The sequence below is a fragment of the Malaclemys terrapin genome, chromosome 5 (assembly GCF_027887155.1).
Source record: "Malaclemys terrapin pileata isolate rMalTer1 chromosome 5, rMalTer1.hap1, whole genome shotgun sequence".
NCBI classification, from domain to species: domain Eukaryota; kingdom Metazoa; phylum Chordata; order Testudines; family Emydidae; genus Malaclemys; species Malaclemys terrapin.
The window spans coordinates 130,201,160-130,217,496 of NC_071509.1; the positions used below are offsets into that span (position 1 = coordinate 130,201,160).

General features: G+C 44.7%; 1 protein-coding gene across 1 annotated transcript; it reads right to left on the reverse strand.

Moving 5' to 3' along the window:
* Window positions 1-6,411: 6,411 nt before the first annotated feature.
* Window positions 6,412-15,903, reverse strand: CXCL13 (C-X-C motif chemokine ligand 13). Its single transcript, XM_054030336.1, has 4 exons — window positions 15,840-15,903; window positions 12,630-12,765; window positions 8,208-8,291; window positions 6,412-7,016 (listed from the first exon to the last, which is right to left on the reverse strand). Exons 1-4 carry the CDS (start codon window positions 15,901-15,903, stop codon window positions 6,983-6,985), a joined length of 318 nt encoding a protein of 105 aa, XP_053886311.1. The 3' UTR covers window positions 6,412-6,982.
* Window positions 15,904-16,337: the final 434 nt, after the last annotated feature.

Here is a 16,337-nt window from a genome sequence, read left to right on the forward strand (position 1 = left end):
CCACAACATCATCTTATCCTTTCCTTTGTCCAACCTCTTTCCCTTCCCCTCCCCGTGTTCACTCCTGCTCCTTACTTACATTTGGGTAGGGAATCTGACTCTGTGCCTACCTGCCTTTGGACTTAATGTTTCTTTTGGCCTTTTCTACAGAGTGGCTTCCCCTCAATGTCACGCTGCCGTTGTTCCAGGGCTGCCACGGGATAGAGGGATCCACCTGTTAAGGTCGCTGCAGCTGTGCTTAAAAATAGGAAATTGACAGGTGAGTGAAAAGTCATCCCAGAACCAAGATCGGCTTTGTCAACTCCTGTTTCCTCTTGTCACACAAATGAGCTAGAACCCCGCCAGTCAGCATGCTAAAGGGAGAGATTAAGGTGACCTTAAACACTCCCTTGTTGCACTTCCCTGATCCAGGATGCTCCTCCACACAAGCTAAAGCAAATTCAAGGCTGTTTTAACTTGTGGCAATAGTCCCAAGGGGTTGATATGCCCATAGGGGATCTCTCCCTTTTCCCCCAGGCCAAGTACCCTGCGCCAGCTGCAAGGAGGACGAGGGTGACATTGGGCACTGCTGTGCCACAACAGGATCCCCCTATGCTGGCGTGAGGGCTGCTTTGCGCTGGTGGCACGGCACACAGAGTCTGCATCACAAAACCTGGGACGTTGTGACTAAGCCAGGTAGGCTGTGAGAAATCGGCACGCTGGTGCTCCTGTCACTGCCTTTGGGATTGAGTGGGCCCATGTGCAATAAGGAGCCAGGCACAGCGCTGCTCTCTGCTTGGAGTCTATTCTGTATTCAGCACAGGAAACTGGAGAACCCTGGAGGAAATTACACAGCGCGCAATGCTAACTGCACAGGTGGGGTTGAGTCTGGGTCAACTCATCGTCGTGGAATGATTTGGTTTGGAGAAAAGCAGTGAGGATGTTTCAGGGTACAATAGGGTTGACCGATGCCCAGAGACAGTGTGGCATGGGAGGGGGTTCGTTAGAGGAGCCTGGACTGAAGGATAAGATGATGTAGGGTTTGGTGAAAAATGATCAGTCTGTCCTTTGAACGTGTTCCACAATATTAGAACTGGGGCAGACTGTATGAAATTAATGGCAGGCACACTTGGGACAGGGTGAAAGCCAGGCTTGCTGCAGCACATGGCTGGTTGGTGGAGTTCAGGAGGCAGATCTATCGTAGAGAGAGATGGGAAATAAAGGTGTGTGGTGGGCTCTCCCCCCCACCCACACACGCCTGTCTTCCTGCAGCCTCCTCAGTGAGCAAGTATAGAGGTACCTGCAAGGCAAAGCCCCACCTCACTCAGACTCCATCTATCTGACTTGAGGTAGAAGCCCTGCTAGCTCATGGCGTTTGGGCCAACGGTGACATGGATAATTCTACATGAGAACATAAGAATGGCCCTATCGTGTCAGACCAGTGGTCCATCTAGCCCAGTTCCCTGTCTTCTGACAGTGGCCGATGCCAGATACTTCAAAGGGAATAAACAGAACAGGGCCATTATCAAGTGATACATCCCCTGTTGTCCAGTCCTGGCATCTGGCAGTCAGAGGCATTGGGATACCCAGAGCACGGAGTTGTGTCCCTGATCATCTTGGCCATTGATGGGCCTATCCTCCATGAACTTTGAACCTAGCTATACTTCAGGCCTTCACAACATCCCCTGTCAATGAGTTCCACAGGTTCACTGTGTGTTGTGTGACGTACTTTCTTATGTTTGTTTTAAACCTGCTGCCTACTAATTTCATTGGGTGATCCCTGGTTCTTGTGTTCTGTGAAAGGGTAAATAACACTTCCTTTTTCACTTTCTCCACATCATTCATGATTTTATAGATCTCTATCATATCTCTCCCCCCCCACCCATCAACTCTTTTCCAAGCTAAACAGTCCCAGTCTGTTTAATCTTTCCTCATGCAGAAGTTGTTCCATATGTTTATCATTTTGGTTGCCCTTCTCTGTTCCTTTTCTATTTCTAATATATCTTTTTTCAGATGGGGCGACCAGAACTGCATGCAGTATTCAAGGTGTGGGTGTACCATGGATTATTGTATGGTGGCATTCTGCTATTTACTGTCTTATTATTTGCCCCTTTCCTAATGGTTCCTAACATTCTGTTAGAGTTTTTGACTGCTGCTGTACACTGAGCAGATATTTTCAGAGAACAATCCATGATGACTCCAAGATGTTTGGGTGATAACAGCTAATTTAGACCCCATCCTTTTCTGTGTGTAGTTGGGATTATGTTTTCCAATATGCATCACTTCGCATTTATCAGCATTGATTTTCATCTGCCATTTTGTTTCCCAGTCAGCCAGTTTAGTGAGCCTTGTAACTTAGTTAAGACCAAAGCTGACTGCAATCTTGAGTAATTTTGTTTCATCTGCAAACTTTGCCAGCTCACTGTTTACCCCTTTTTCCAGATCATTCATGAATATATTGAACAGAACTGGTCCCTTGAACTACAGATCCTTGAGGATGCTCTGGTTTGTCTCTCCATTCTGAAAACTGACCATTTATTCCTACCTTTTGTTTCCTGTCATTTAATCAGTTACTGATCCATGAGAGGACTTCCCTCTTATCCCATGACTTCTTAGTTTACTTAAGAGCATTGGTGAAGGCCCTTGTCAAAGGCTTTCTGAAAGTCCAAGTACACTAGATCCCCGGATCATCCTTCTCCAAATGCTTTTTGAGCTCCCCTCAGAGAATTATAATAGATTGGTGAGGCATGATTTCCCTTTACAAAAGCTGTGTTGACTCTTCCCTAACATACCATGTTCATCTATGTGTTTGATAATTCTGTTCTTTACTATAGTTTCAACCAATTTGCCTGCTACTGAAGTTATGCTTACCGGCCTGTATTTGCGAGGATCACCTCTGGAACACTTGTTAAAAACTGGAGTCACATTAGGTATCCTCCAGTCATCTGATAGAGGCTGATTTAAGTGATAGGTTACATACCACAGTTAGTAGTTCTGCAATTTCACATTTGAGTTCCTTCAGAACTCTTGGGTGAATACCATCTGTTTCTGGTGACTTATTACTGTTTAATTTATCAATCTGTTCCAAAACCACCTCTAGAAACACCTCAATCCGGGACAGTTCCTTAGATTTGTCACCTAAAAAGAATGGCTCAGGTGTGAATGTCCCTTGCAGTGAAGACCAATGAAAAGAATTCATCACAACAGCCTTGTCTTCCTTGAGTGCTCCTTTAGCACCTCAGTTGTCCCACTGGTTGTTTTTCAGACTTCCTGCTTCTGATGTACTTAATTCTTTTTTTTTTTCTTTTTTTTTGGGGGGGGGGGGGGCTGTTGGTTTTTGAGTCTTTTGTTAGTTGCTCTTCAAGGGTTTTGTTTTTTTTTTTTTGGCCTGCCTAATTGTACTTTCCTGGCAGCAGGGCTACTGGGTGAGCTCTTATAAAAAGCAGGGATCAGAGGGGAGTAACTAGAAAGTGAAGACTGTGGCATTTCCTGCCACCTTAGACCAAAGGATGGGAAAGTCTAAGATACCAGCTACAAGGGACAACAGCTTGAACAGCCAAAGGCTTGGGATAGCGGCAAGTCCAGCTCTTGGTCAAGGTTTTCAAAAGTGATGGGTGATTTTAGGTGCTCAAGTTGAGACATATTAAAAGGGTCTGATTTTCTTCACAGAGCGCAGCACTTGTTGAAAATCAGACCCCTTTAAAGAGTCTCAGGTTACATACCCAAAATATTTTCTTTTAAATCTTGGCCAAGTTCTGTACCTATTTCCTTTAAAACCACAGAATAACCTGTGGTGTTGTCCTCTTTTTAAGGGGAGAAAAGAGAAATAATTAACATAGAAGCCTAATGGTTGTTCTCAGTGAAGACTGAGTGTTTAAAACATACATTAAAGTTTTTGTGGTAGGTCACTTTTGAGCTATGAATGGAAAAAACATTTGAAAAGAGGACTTAATTAAATGTAGAGCTGCTTGATTAGACCTCAGAAAACTGTAGGACTAGGTTTATTTACTGCATACAGCTGTGCAGGGTAATGGATAAAGGATTTAATACAAACTTTCTCTGAATGGAAGGGAGGAATATGCAGTTTGCAGGAACATGTACACAGCTGTTTTCATAAAATAGGGAGCTTTTATTTAGAACTACATCTTATGGAGTAATAATTGCATTGGAATGAGGTGGCTGCCTTAGACAATTTTACCTAATGAAACTTCACCGGCATGTTTGAAGAAAACAAAGTTTTCATTTGAAATCCGAGTGGAACCAATTCTCAAATCTGAAACCACCAACTGCATAAATGATTTTATTGCATGATGTACAGTACAATTAAAGTGCAGTCAGAACAGAAATGGCAACCCCGAGAAAAGAGAAGCCAGTCTAGTTTTGTATCTGGTAACAGCAGAGCTGGAATCGCATAGCAGTCTATACCACCACAAATGAATTTTGTGAGGCGAAATGCACTGATCCAGATCAGAGTCCTAAATATGTTTCCGCTTACCCAGATAGGTGGCTCAGATCGCATGGAATGGAACATAAATATTCACAGGAGCGAGAACGTGGATTGGCTGCAGGGACTGGGAGTCAGGACACCCGGTTCTGTTCTCTATGCTGCCACTGACCAGCAGTGTGACTTCCCCTCTCTGTGCCTCTGTCTGGTAAACTGCTTGGGGCACACAGGGACTGTGTCTCACTATGTGTTTTGTACCACACTTAGCACAATGGGGATCTAGGTTGGAACCTGCTGTAAATCAGAGAACTAATAATGAGAGATCAAACTTGCAATGGGGCAAAGCAGAGAGTTACTCCATGAAGAGTGTTACCTTTTAATAAAGCCTCTTGCTGCCATCTGGCATGTATGAGCAAGCGAGGGAGTAACACTCGACCAGATATTTATTCCTTAAGAACAGGGCCTCACAGACGTGATTCATGGAGTCCTCCTTGGCTGGGCACCAAAGGACCTTCTCAGAACCAACTTGTGGGGGAAAAGGGGCCATTGGTCAACATGAGGTGGTCCACAAAATGAAAAGTGGGAGAATCCTTGGCCTAGGGTAGTAGTCCTGCCCCACTAAACCCACAGGTGAAACTAAAGTTCCTGGTCCACAGACAAGGATCAACGATCAATCAGAGGAGGTGCCTCCTAGGTTTCTCTTCTACCCTGCTGTGTCCTGTACTTAGGTAACTAATTTACATGTAAGCCAGAAAAGACCAGAAACATACGTGAGGGATGTGGAAGAGGGGTTTGCTACACAAAGAAGTTTTACACAGTCAAATTATGTTGTCTGGAAAAATGGGCTCTGTTGTGGAAATTTACTAACACGCAAGTGGGTCAGGGTGACAGCTTTAATAAGACTCTCAATACTCCATTGTTTGTGGTAGTGGCTTCAATACATTAGGCTCTTTCTAGACCTACAAGAAGGCATAGCCCCTGTCCTTTTCGTTTTGTGGACTGAAAAGCAGAGAGGCTAGGGCCCGTTACCTGCACAAAATTCTCTGTTACTCACACACTCTAGGGCACCCACCCTTACCCCGTTCCTAGGGCTCAGGCATAACCCTGTCATTTTAAGTACCCACCCAATTCCTTGGGCTCAGGGTGTAATTTTCTGTGGGTTTGCAGGACCTTTTACCAGTGAAAAAGCCTTACATGGTAATATCCTTATCCTCTATTTATGAACAAGCACCAAAACCAGACTGCACACACTACACGTACAGTGCTCACCACTCCCAATCAGGCAGATGAACTTGATGGCCAGTCAGGATCAGGTCCATCTGGGGGAACTCCAGTTTCTGCACGGTGTCATTGGCAGATTGTTGAAGTTTGGCAGCTCTGTTCTTGGCGCTGTGTCCTGGAGTTTGTTCCCAAAGAACTTTCTTTTGGACCCAGTTTATATAGTGAAACTTGAGCCCTGCTGAGCTAGACCTTAACCAATTATTTAACTAAAATTTAACTACCCAATCCTACCGAAATTCTCTAACCAATCCTACCCCACCACCTTAATTAATTTACACCTAGCAAAATTAATGATGTAACAGACAAACAATTAAAGAACCGGACAGAGATCAGACAGACAGACAATAGGGAAGCGGGGACCATAATGACAAAACAATAAAGAAATGAGGATTTCACAACCACCGCTATTGATAAGGCTGTCGAACTAAGTTTTCTTTAACCATCTTAAGATCGGTTTCTTTATCTGGTGATAGTGGGGGCCATTAGGATGGGGTCTCCTTCTTAACAGCCGATATTACATTGTTTTAATGTAATTTAGATGGACTGTAAGGATGTGACTTCCTGCTTCTCCACTAATGGCTGCTGTTCTTTTAACCTGACTGCAGATGAAGGCCTTGGGCCTTGCAATATGGCTACAAAGGCCTTATCCTTACAGCCTTGCAGATGGACGCTCAGAGGTCATACCATGCCTAGGGGGCCATGTTCAAGACATTGACAAATGGGTGGAAGCACTGGTGGAGTTGAGGGTCTATAATTAGAGGCGGTCGGGGGGACAGTTATAGAGCGCTTGAAAGGAGGTGTCAAGTACCAGGGTGAGAGCTAGCAGGAGGGAAGCGATGCACTTTTACTGACAGCTGAAGAAGATGAGTTTTACCCTGTGATATAGGGTACAGTGGTACACTTACTAATTATTTCATAGTTAACTTCTGCAGGAATAGGGAGGGTCCACTTGAATCCTCTCCACAACATATTTGGAGCTAAGCTCTTCACCGTATTTGTCTCAGTAGAAATATTAAGCATTCACAAGACAGAGTTCATGCTTACTGTTCCAATCAAAATAGGCACAAATCCATACTCTTTCCCCTGAGGTTGATGAGGGCAACCACAAGTAACTATAGATTTTTCAAACTGCAGCCCTTAAACATGCTTAGTAGAGTAAAAAATAGTATAACAAAGTAGTAATAGTAGTTGGGAAATCGGTGAATCGTTGCTTTCCAGGAAAGGAATTTCAGTCCATTAGTAAGCCTGCATCTCGTCGGTTTCCTTTGCTGGGAAAAATCAGTCAAAGAATTGCACTGCACTGACGCTGTTACTGTATTGAGAGAGAAAAAAGTTGTTTTTTTAAAGAAGGTAGCAAATATTTTTAGTTACTTAAAATGATCCAAACCAGAAGTCAATTACTGCAAACTACAAATGGCAATTTATAGTGTGTGTGAACTGAGGGCTGTTCATGCTCTGTTCCTATCACTGTGGTGCTTGTGATATTTGAACGCTAGTTGTGAGATGGGGAATTTAAATTAATTATCCAGGTGACTGTTTCTGATGCATAGACGTTAGGGAAAGAAACGTCTTGCACCATCATTTCCAAGCTTTTCTGAAATAAATCTTTTCTGTTGGTCAATGCCTAGTATTTGCATAATGATATTTCTCATCCCCCCCTCCCGCAAAGTGCTTTACACACAGTAAATCCCTCACTGAAATACTGCTCACTCAAGTGTAGAATGTAGCAGCTGTTTAATGGTTCACAATAGCATTAGGGGCCGGTCTCTGTAGGGGGAAGGAATTTGAAGTTGCGGAATATAACACATTGCTAGATTCTTCTGACTGTCGAGTGGCAGCAAAAAAGACTTGCTTATGATTAGACTCCTCTTTCTCTTTTTTAGAGCCCTGGCTGTTTTTCAGTTTGAACTGGTGAGCCAGAAAAAAAACTATTTTGCTGTGTATACTTGCATCTCTTTCTCAAGGTGCCCCAGAGGTGAAAGTAAGCTGGTACGGTACGGTACGGGGTACCGGCAAGAGCTGGTACACCGTGCCGACTGGACCAACTTCTCCGGCAGTGATTTAAAGGGCCCAGGGCTCCAGCCCCTGCGGGGAGCCCCGGGTCCTTTAAAGCGCTGCCAGGGCTCCCCGCAGTGGCAGGAGCACCAGGCCCTTTAAATCTCCTCCGGAGCCCTGCCGCCCCGGTGGAGCGGCGGCAGGGCTCTCGCGGTGATTTAAAAGGCCCGGAGCGCCACGGTGGCTGGAGCCCTGGGCCCTTTAATTTGCCCCTGAGTCCCGGGGCTCCCAGCCGCCTCTGCAGCTGGTAGCTCCAGGATGATTTAAAGGCCCCGGGGCTCCCAGCCACAGCCAGAGCCCCAGGGCCTTTAAATCTTGAAAGGCCCCGCCTCTTCCGGTTGAGGCCACGCCCCGCTCAGGACTCCGGCGTACTGGTAAGTCCTTTAAGTTACTTTCACCCCTGAGGTGCCCACCCACAGGTGGCGATTAGCTAACACATATACAGTACCTCTGCGTCAGCTTATGAAGCAATATCTGGATCCACGGTGCATTGGGATGCACGCAGGCTCTCTGTTTACTCTTCAGGGTAAGTCTGTGAAATATAATGGGGTCATTTTAGCTTCTCATAATATCAACCCTTGGGAAATCTTCCAGGAGGTCACCTAGCGAGAAGAGCCGAGGCAGATTACAGTTCTGTGGGGCCGTGGCCAGATCAAGTGGGGGCCCCTCCCCACCCTTTTAGCCTGCAGCCACCTCATCCCCCACCCCGCCTGGCACTCCTGCTGGGGAGTGGGGTCAGAGCATGGGGGCTTCCCCCACTCCCCAGCACAGGAACGCGAGCGGAGCAGGTCAGGGTGCAGGGGCACGCATTTTTCCAGGACCACCCAGTTGGCTGGGGCCCCTGAGCACGGGTCCCATTGGCCCAGTGGCTAATCCGCCACTGCAGAAGAGTAATTCTGCAGTGTTCAAGTGGGAGCTGGGTTTGGCTGTGTGGAACTGGCAATTTCAGCATTCAGTATAGTGCACCGGTGCTGACCCCAAGGGCATGTCTTCACTCAGAGCTAACTTGGGTTCTGACATGGGTGCTGCCCCAACCCTCCTGCTGTCCACACGCAAAGCTCTGACCCTGGTTTGATAGTGGTGCTCTAAACCCAGGCTAGCTGGCACGGCTGTGGGTGTGGGTTAAATCTCAGGTGTTGCTTTCACTCAGGCCAGTAACACACCCACTTTGCAGTCAAGGTGCAGGCTAAACCACTCAAGTGTTGATAGTCCTAAATGCCTTCGCTCAATTATCCCTGGGTGCTCAGAAGGACAGACAAGTTCTCCCACAATTCATTGGGAAAGATTCCTAGAGCAGCTCAAACAACGTTGTTCTTACTGTAACACAAAACCCATGGTGAGGATATAGTACCTTTTGGTGTGACTTTGCACTGTGGTTGCTTACATCCCAGCTCACTCTGCAGTGAAGATATAGCCTAAGGGCATGGCTACACTTGCAGATGTAGAGCGCTTTGAGTTAAACCAGCCTTCGTAGAGCACAGTAGGGAAAGCGCTTCAGTCTGTCCACACTGACAGCTGGAAGCGCACTGGCGTGGCCACATTAGCAGCTCTTGCAATGGCCACAGAGAGCAGTGCACTGTGGTAGCTATCCCAGCATGCAAGTGGCTGCAACGTGCTTTTCAAATGGGGGTGGGATGGAGTGTGACAGGGAGTGTGTTGTGTGTATGTAGGGAGAGAGAGAGTGGGTTTTTGGGGGGCTGAGAGCATGTCAACAGCAGCAGACCCTCCCCCCATCTCTCTCTCTCCCTCACACAGCATTCCACAGTAATGGTTGCTTTGTCTTGGAGCAGATCAGTAGCCGGTTTTCAGAAACGGAGCTTTCAAAGGGCATATCGGCATTCCTGCAGCGATTCCAAAACAATGACAAGAGTGGCCACTTGACTTAAGGGGATTATGGGACGTTTCCGGGGGCTGATCAGAGCACAGTAATGCAACATCTTGTTCACACTGACGCCCGGGCGTTTCAGCCAAGGCGCACCAAGTGTTACTGCTCTCGCCGAGATGGAGTACCTGGAGTGCTCTAGCTGTGGAGTGAGAGCGCTCTACGTGCTTTGCCAGTGTGGACGGGTAGTGAGCTAGGGCACCCGGGGCTGCTTTAATGCGCTCTAAACTCACAAGTGTAGCCAAGCCCTGAATGTAGACCAAACACGTGCAATGGGCTTTCAGCTAAGCAGGGTTTACCTTATTTTAAGCAAGGTTAAATCCTGACTAGCAAAATTGGTGCAAATCTCTGAATATCTTTGTTTACACTTAGGATAGGTATAGAGAGGAGTTTATGGCTGTGTTGTAACTCAAGTAACAATTGGCAATGAACCAATTGAGCCAACTCCTCTGTAAATGCCAGTTTAGATACTCTTTGCAAATGTTTGTTCCAGGACACACGCAGTTGTGATGTACCCCAGGCAGAGCCCTACAGTAAACCTCAAAAATCTGTGCACTTGTAATGCTGACAGACCCCGCTGTTGTCAGTGGTCAGGATCGAACCGGGGACCTCTGGAGATTAGTGCATGAGCCTCTACAGCATGAGCTAAAAGTTACTGGCTGGTAGCTGAGGTGTAGAGCAGACTCATTTTATCTCTCCATTTAAGTGGTCTCGGACCACTAAATGGGACAGAACACCACACCCAGGTGGTGTGGGGGTGACAGTGTCTAAATTAGCATTTACAAAGGTGCGAGCTAACTTGAATTAACTGGCAACTAATTAAGTTGAGTTCCAATGGGGCCACAAACGCTTAGGGGTGAGCACAGGTGCAGGTATCCTGCATGCTCAGACAGGGCTATTCCTGAGTGCAGATACGGCCTAAATTAAACTGACAAGAGCCATGTTTACATCAAGTGAACAGAGTGTCCACAGAGCGATTTGCGCCAGGGCTTGTCTACACTGGACATGTATACCACTCTAAGCTAAAATGTGAATTTAAAACATTAAATGTTTTACTGGTATAACTCCCCACATGGACACTCTAATTGGAATAGGAGCGGCTTTTTTTGGTTTACTTTATGTCACTTTGGAAGGAGTTCAAACTAAATTGGAGAAAGCTACTCTTATTCTGGATTAAAAGTGTCTGTGCAGGGAGTTATACCAGTATGGCTATAGAGGTTTAACTACTCAGATATAACTGGAAACATTTCTTGTGTAGGCAAGCCCTGAGACACCGACCTTTTCTAGACTAGGAAAAAGCACCTGTGGATTCCTTGTGTGGCAGCTAACACGTTTTAATTAAGTGCTCTTAATAATAAAAAAAAAAGTTAGCGGGTTATCTTCAACTCTGGGCTCTCCTCTCTTCTTAAAGGTCTGCTCTCACTGCTAAAATGTTTTGAAATAGCACTTCCTTAAAGCTTGGTAGCTAAAGCCTGCCCTTACACACTGAGGCCTTGTCTACGAAATTGTGCAGCTTTACTTGTGTAGTCAGAGTTAAAGTACAACCTGCCCAGGTGGGTTATACTGGTGTAGAGGTGCTTAATACTGGTATAGCTATTCCTGTACAAGGAAGGGGAATAGCCCATACTGGTCTGAGGCACCTTTATACTGGTATGGCTGACGCACACTAGGGCTTGTACTGGTAAAACTATTTCAGTTTAAAAAAAACAAAATCACACCCCTTAACTGAAATCGCTATATCTGTTACAATTTTCAAGGGTGTACCAGGCCCACACTGTCCCAGTTTAACTAAATATGCGATTTAGGGTTACCTCACCCCCTGAGCTACGGAGCTGGGCCCTAAGTCCCCTGAGCACAGGGCAGAGGTTGGTTTTTTAACCCGCCTGGCTGTTTTTTAAATGGATTTGACAGTTGCCAGAAAAATAAATTAATCTGCTGGGTTTTTTGTTTGTTTTTTTTAATATGGGTCTAAAGATCTGCATCATCATCACAATGCACTGGGCTATCGAATGAGAAAAGTTTCTGTGGCCAGCTAAAAATGCTGCAGTGTCCCCACTTCCGCACTTTGAGATAACAGATCAAACCTGCTGAAATAAAACAGCTGTTTGCCCACCAACGCGCAAGTGCACGGAGCATGTGTGTGAGAGAGGATTTGAGTCACAAGAGTGAGTATAGGTAGGGGGGGAGGGGGAGTGGTTGTGGAGTTGCCTTGTGGTTTGGGGTTGGGGTTGCGGTGGGCTTGCCTTTTGGGGGTGGATAGGTGCTGGGGGTTTTGCATTTCAAAGGTGACTTTAAACTGATGCAAACCCCTCTGTGGATAAGGTGTGAACTTGATGTAAACATGGCTCTTGTCAGTTTAACTTACCTCAGTCAATTGACAGGTAAGTCATACTGATATAACCAGTTTTAAATCGCTTATAAGTGTGTCTTGTAAATGTACACATGGACTTGCACAGGATTCAGCTAAATCAGTTGAATCAATCACTATCTTAGTGAAACCAGTGCAATTTGTGCGTGTAGATGTAACCCAGTGCTCAGTGCGAGTTCATTATGGCCCCTAGCTACATAATCTGGCATTTTAACTCATGCTGTAGAGACTCATGTGTTTAGTTCTGGAGCTTCCCAGTTCAGTATCTGGTATGTTGGCCAAGATGGCAGCTGTCACAGAAACAAAACCCAACACGTTTTAAAATGCACCTTTCCTTAGTTTAGACTAGGCCAGTGAGGATTCAGAGGTCACACCCCATTAAAGTGAATAGAGGCATTTCACATCCTGGCTAGGGGCAATTCTTGCCTCTTTTTGCATGGAGGTCTTGGATTCAGTGGAATCTGTTACAATTAATCTACAAAAGGTCTGGCAGGATCTCAAGAGTTGAGGCAGGACATGTATAAACAACCCCTGGATAGAAAACTGATCACACAAACTACTCAGTGAATGAATGCCAAAAGAAATTGCATAAATTGAGGGTCATTGGCGTTCCAACTTACATAATCTCCTTCCTTCTACACTGAATCCCCTGAGGAATCACCTCAATAAATCTAATCTTCCAAGCACTGATGACATCTGAGGTTTGCTTGCGGCATCTGCATCTCTGGTTGGTTAGAAGGCTTTCCAGAGGTAGGCCTGCAACAGGAAGTGATGAACAAAATCATCTTTTTGTCTCTGTTAGCCAAAAATTGCCAAGGCCCAAACCCATTCTAAGCTACTACGGAGAGCACATCAAAAATAACCTAGCCTCAAAACGAATAAACACTAATGAAAATAACCGTTGAATTTACAGCACTGTCTTTTTGACTATGAGCCATAGCCATGTGAGGGAAAGCGGGATGGGAGTTAAGGGTATTTTGTTGTCCTCCTTCAAACTCTCTCCCTCTCTTTCGTGATACCCGCAGAACACTTGACAACGTTTAGGCAACTCGTATGCTATGAGCGCCGTTTATCATGCTCAATAGTATCATTTCCTTATGCCGCCGGTTGGTTGGTTTGTATTTATCTGTTGTCTACAGTCTTAAACTTAGTCCCTGCCCTGAAGAGTTCATAATCTAGATCTTTGCTTGTACAGTGCCTAGCACTTTGGTGCCCTGACTTCTAGACTCTACCATAGGACAAGTAATTAATAATACATTTATTTTGTGCCCATGGAATAATACATTTATTCTATGCCCATTACAGGGCTTTGTGGAGGGATGCTGGGTCGCATGGCACTCCATGGACATCAGTGGGGTTCCACAGAGGAACATTAGCTGACCCACGTGCAATCAGTTTCAGGATCAGACCTGTTAAGCTCAGATGTAAATTAACAAATGCCCTCATCCTGTGAGTTACTCCATGTGGGTACAGGAGTCCACCTGCAGGGAGTAACTTACAGGACTGGGGACAAAGACCTTAAAAGGTGGAGGAAGCAGTGAAGGTTTTCTGCAAGCCTGTATATTACACTGTACTGTAATTACAGAAGTGAGATATCTTTGGAGTTAACTAGTTTGGAAGAAGGTTGAAATTGGAGATAGACGCTTAAATGTGGAGCCTAAAGGCATGTCTACACTGCAGCTGCAGTGCACCATTATGTGGTGTCGTGCTGTAGCGTAGATGCTTCCTCCGTTGACAGAAGGGGTTTTCTGTCAATGTCATCTCTGTGAACGGCAGTAGAAAGGTCAACAGAAACATTTCCATTGTCCTAGCACCATCTCATTGGGCGTTAGATTGCCATAATCATGGCATTCAGGAGTGTGAGCTTTTCACACCCCGTGTGATGTAGCTAGGTTGATCTAAATTTTAAGTATAGACCAGACCTATTTAAGTGGAAACTAGTTTTCTAAGTGCTTAAGCCGCTTCTGAAAGTTTTACCCATTATCCTGCTCTCCCCAAAATAAACAAACTCCAACTTTTTCCTTCTGTTCTAGTGAGTTGGATTTTTTTTATAATGAAAATGTTTGCCTTTTGGTTCAGCCAAAAAAATCATTGGTTTTGCTATAATAGTCTTTTCCATGTTTGAGTTAAATTGTGTTAAGTTTAACCAAGACATAATAACCGTCCATGTAATATTACTTTAAATATTTATTTTAGTTTCAGTAATAAGGGTTTTTATTTTAGAAGCTAAGGCCCATTTTTAACGAAGCAGGCAATTAGGAGATGAAACTCAGTGGGATCTAGTCTCTCAAGTACTTAAGTCACTTTTGAATATAGGCACTTCGGAAAATTTACCCAATGTTTTACACAGCCCATTAGTTCTACCATTATGTACAAAACAAGTGATTGGTACTTTAAAAAGTATAATAAAAGAATAATTGTGACAGTAATAATTCCTTTTGCAATGTTATTGCAGTGAAGTGACCGAATGTAAAAGACAACTGCAAGAAAGGAGAAGGGAGGTGCGGGGGAGTCAGCATTTGGGGATTTAAAGTATTAACGGTGCCAGTCCCGCAAAGGTACATACACATGCTTAACTTAAAATATTGTTAGCAGTGTCATTGACTTCAATGAAGTCTACTACTTGCAGTGCATAAAGATAGGCATGTGTAAGTTTTTGCAGGATCAGGGTCAATATTACTGATGCCTTGATATTTTCTTTGACTAATTAGGTACCCCTGCTTAGCATGCAGTAGGTTAATTTTTTCAATATCATTACAGGCCCAATCCTGCTCACATAGGACTCAATGGCAAAACTCCAATTGGCTTCAGTAGTAGCAGGTATCAAGTCCTAACTCTAAGTTTAGAGTTCCAGGTAAGAAAACCAAACATCGAAGGCCACAGTTTCTGTGGTGATGCTATACTGTAGATATTAAAACTGAATGCTTTGACGTCTGTTTCACCAGTAAAATGATTGGAGTTTGCAGCTGACTCCCAGACTGCTGCATGTAATTAATAAATTGTCATATTAAGTTTCTTATTCAAAGTCACTAACAAAAAATGGTTAAGACGAATTCGATCAGAAATAGAATTGTGGAATTTTACAGGGACTGGGTGGAACATACTTAATCTCATTTTACCCAGTTAAGAGGGTAAAAAAGGTGTGGCAGTACTCGTGAACCAAAATGAACCAATAATCTCTCCCTGCCTAGAGTGGTGTAGAGGGAGAATTACTGTAAGAGGCATGAGAGAGAAATATTAATTTACTCCCCATATGAGAAATCACAAGCCTTTTTCCCAGTTACATCATTTATGTCAAAATATAGTTTCATTGTAACTAACATTTAAAATGGGTTAATTAAAAAATACAGCCTGTTCTGTCTCATTTGCAGTGTTGCATTAATATTTTCAAGTATGTCTTATTTTGGATGTTATAAGGAGAAAAGCAAAATAGGGAGTACTGTACATGGGTTTGGACTATAAAGTACTATAAATAGTATGTGTGTGTAGATAGTCCTATTTACTGGTTTGTGTATTCCATTATAACACAATGTAATGTAAAAAGCAATACAAGTATAGGCTCCAGTCTTGCATACCCCCAGGCACTGAAATGGAGCTGTCCGTGGTGGGGCAAGGTGGCACTCTCTGGATCTGTGCATGGGTATGAGAATCTGCCTGCACAGTTCAACTTTCAGAATCAGGGCCTTACTAATCGAGGGGTAGGAAAGGCGCCTAAGCCAAAAGGAGAGGCATAGCTTATAGGGCCTATTGACCGGTTCATGGTGAAAATTACATCCTTTTAAAAGCCAATTATACAAGAGCGTGAAGGTCTAGTAGGAAAAGTTACTCACCAGTCAGGGTAGTGAGGTCAGTTACAATCAGGGCTATTGCCAGGACTACAGCCAGGTTCTTCATCTTGGCTTCTGTTAGACTGAACGCAGCTTGAATGACTCTTCTTTTTATTTCCCTCCAAAAAGGGGAACTTGCAGATTAGCCTTCACAATGGAATTTTCTATTCAGAGTCCTGTAATATACGGAAACAATTTCTTCTCATGGTTTGTTTTTTTTTTAAAGTGTCTTGCCTGGACTTCTCTCATTCCTTCCTCTTAAGAGCCAAATGTGGTGGGTTTTAGGGGTTAGAGTACCACAAGAGCATATGCAAATTTGCAATTGGGAATGTGGCGTGGCACCCCTTCTGCCTTGCTGGACCTAGCGCTCCCTCTTCTGGCAGGGACATGGCCTGGGGTAAATCAGCCCCACTCCGGAGCGTGTCTGTCTTTCCGCTTCGGGGTTTGTTTCTCAGAGCCTGCCCGGTAGGCCTCGGGGCAGGCCTGAGGAGTGCTTCTCTG

Bases quoted from the DNA above. Each gene is read 5' to 3' on its own strand.
- CXCL13 (XM_054030336.1), bottom strand. From the start codon at position 15,903: ATGAAGAACCTGGCTGTAGTCCTGGCAATAGCCCTGATTGTAACTGAC. The intron at 12,766-15,839 runs GTGAGTAACTTT...TTCCTGTTGCAG, and splicing joins TGACCTCACTACCCTGACTG to GCCTACCTCTGGAAAGCCTT. The intron at 7,017-8,207 runs GTACTGTATATG...CTCTCAATACAG, and splicing joins CTTCATAAGCTGACGCAGAG to TAACAGCGTCAGTGCAGTGC.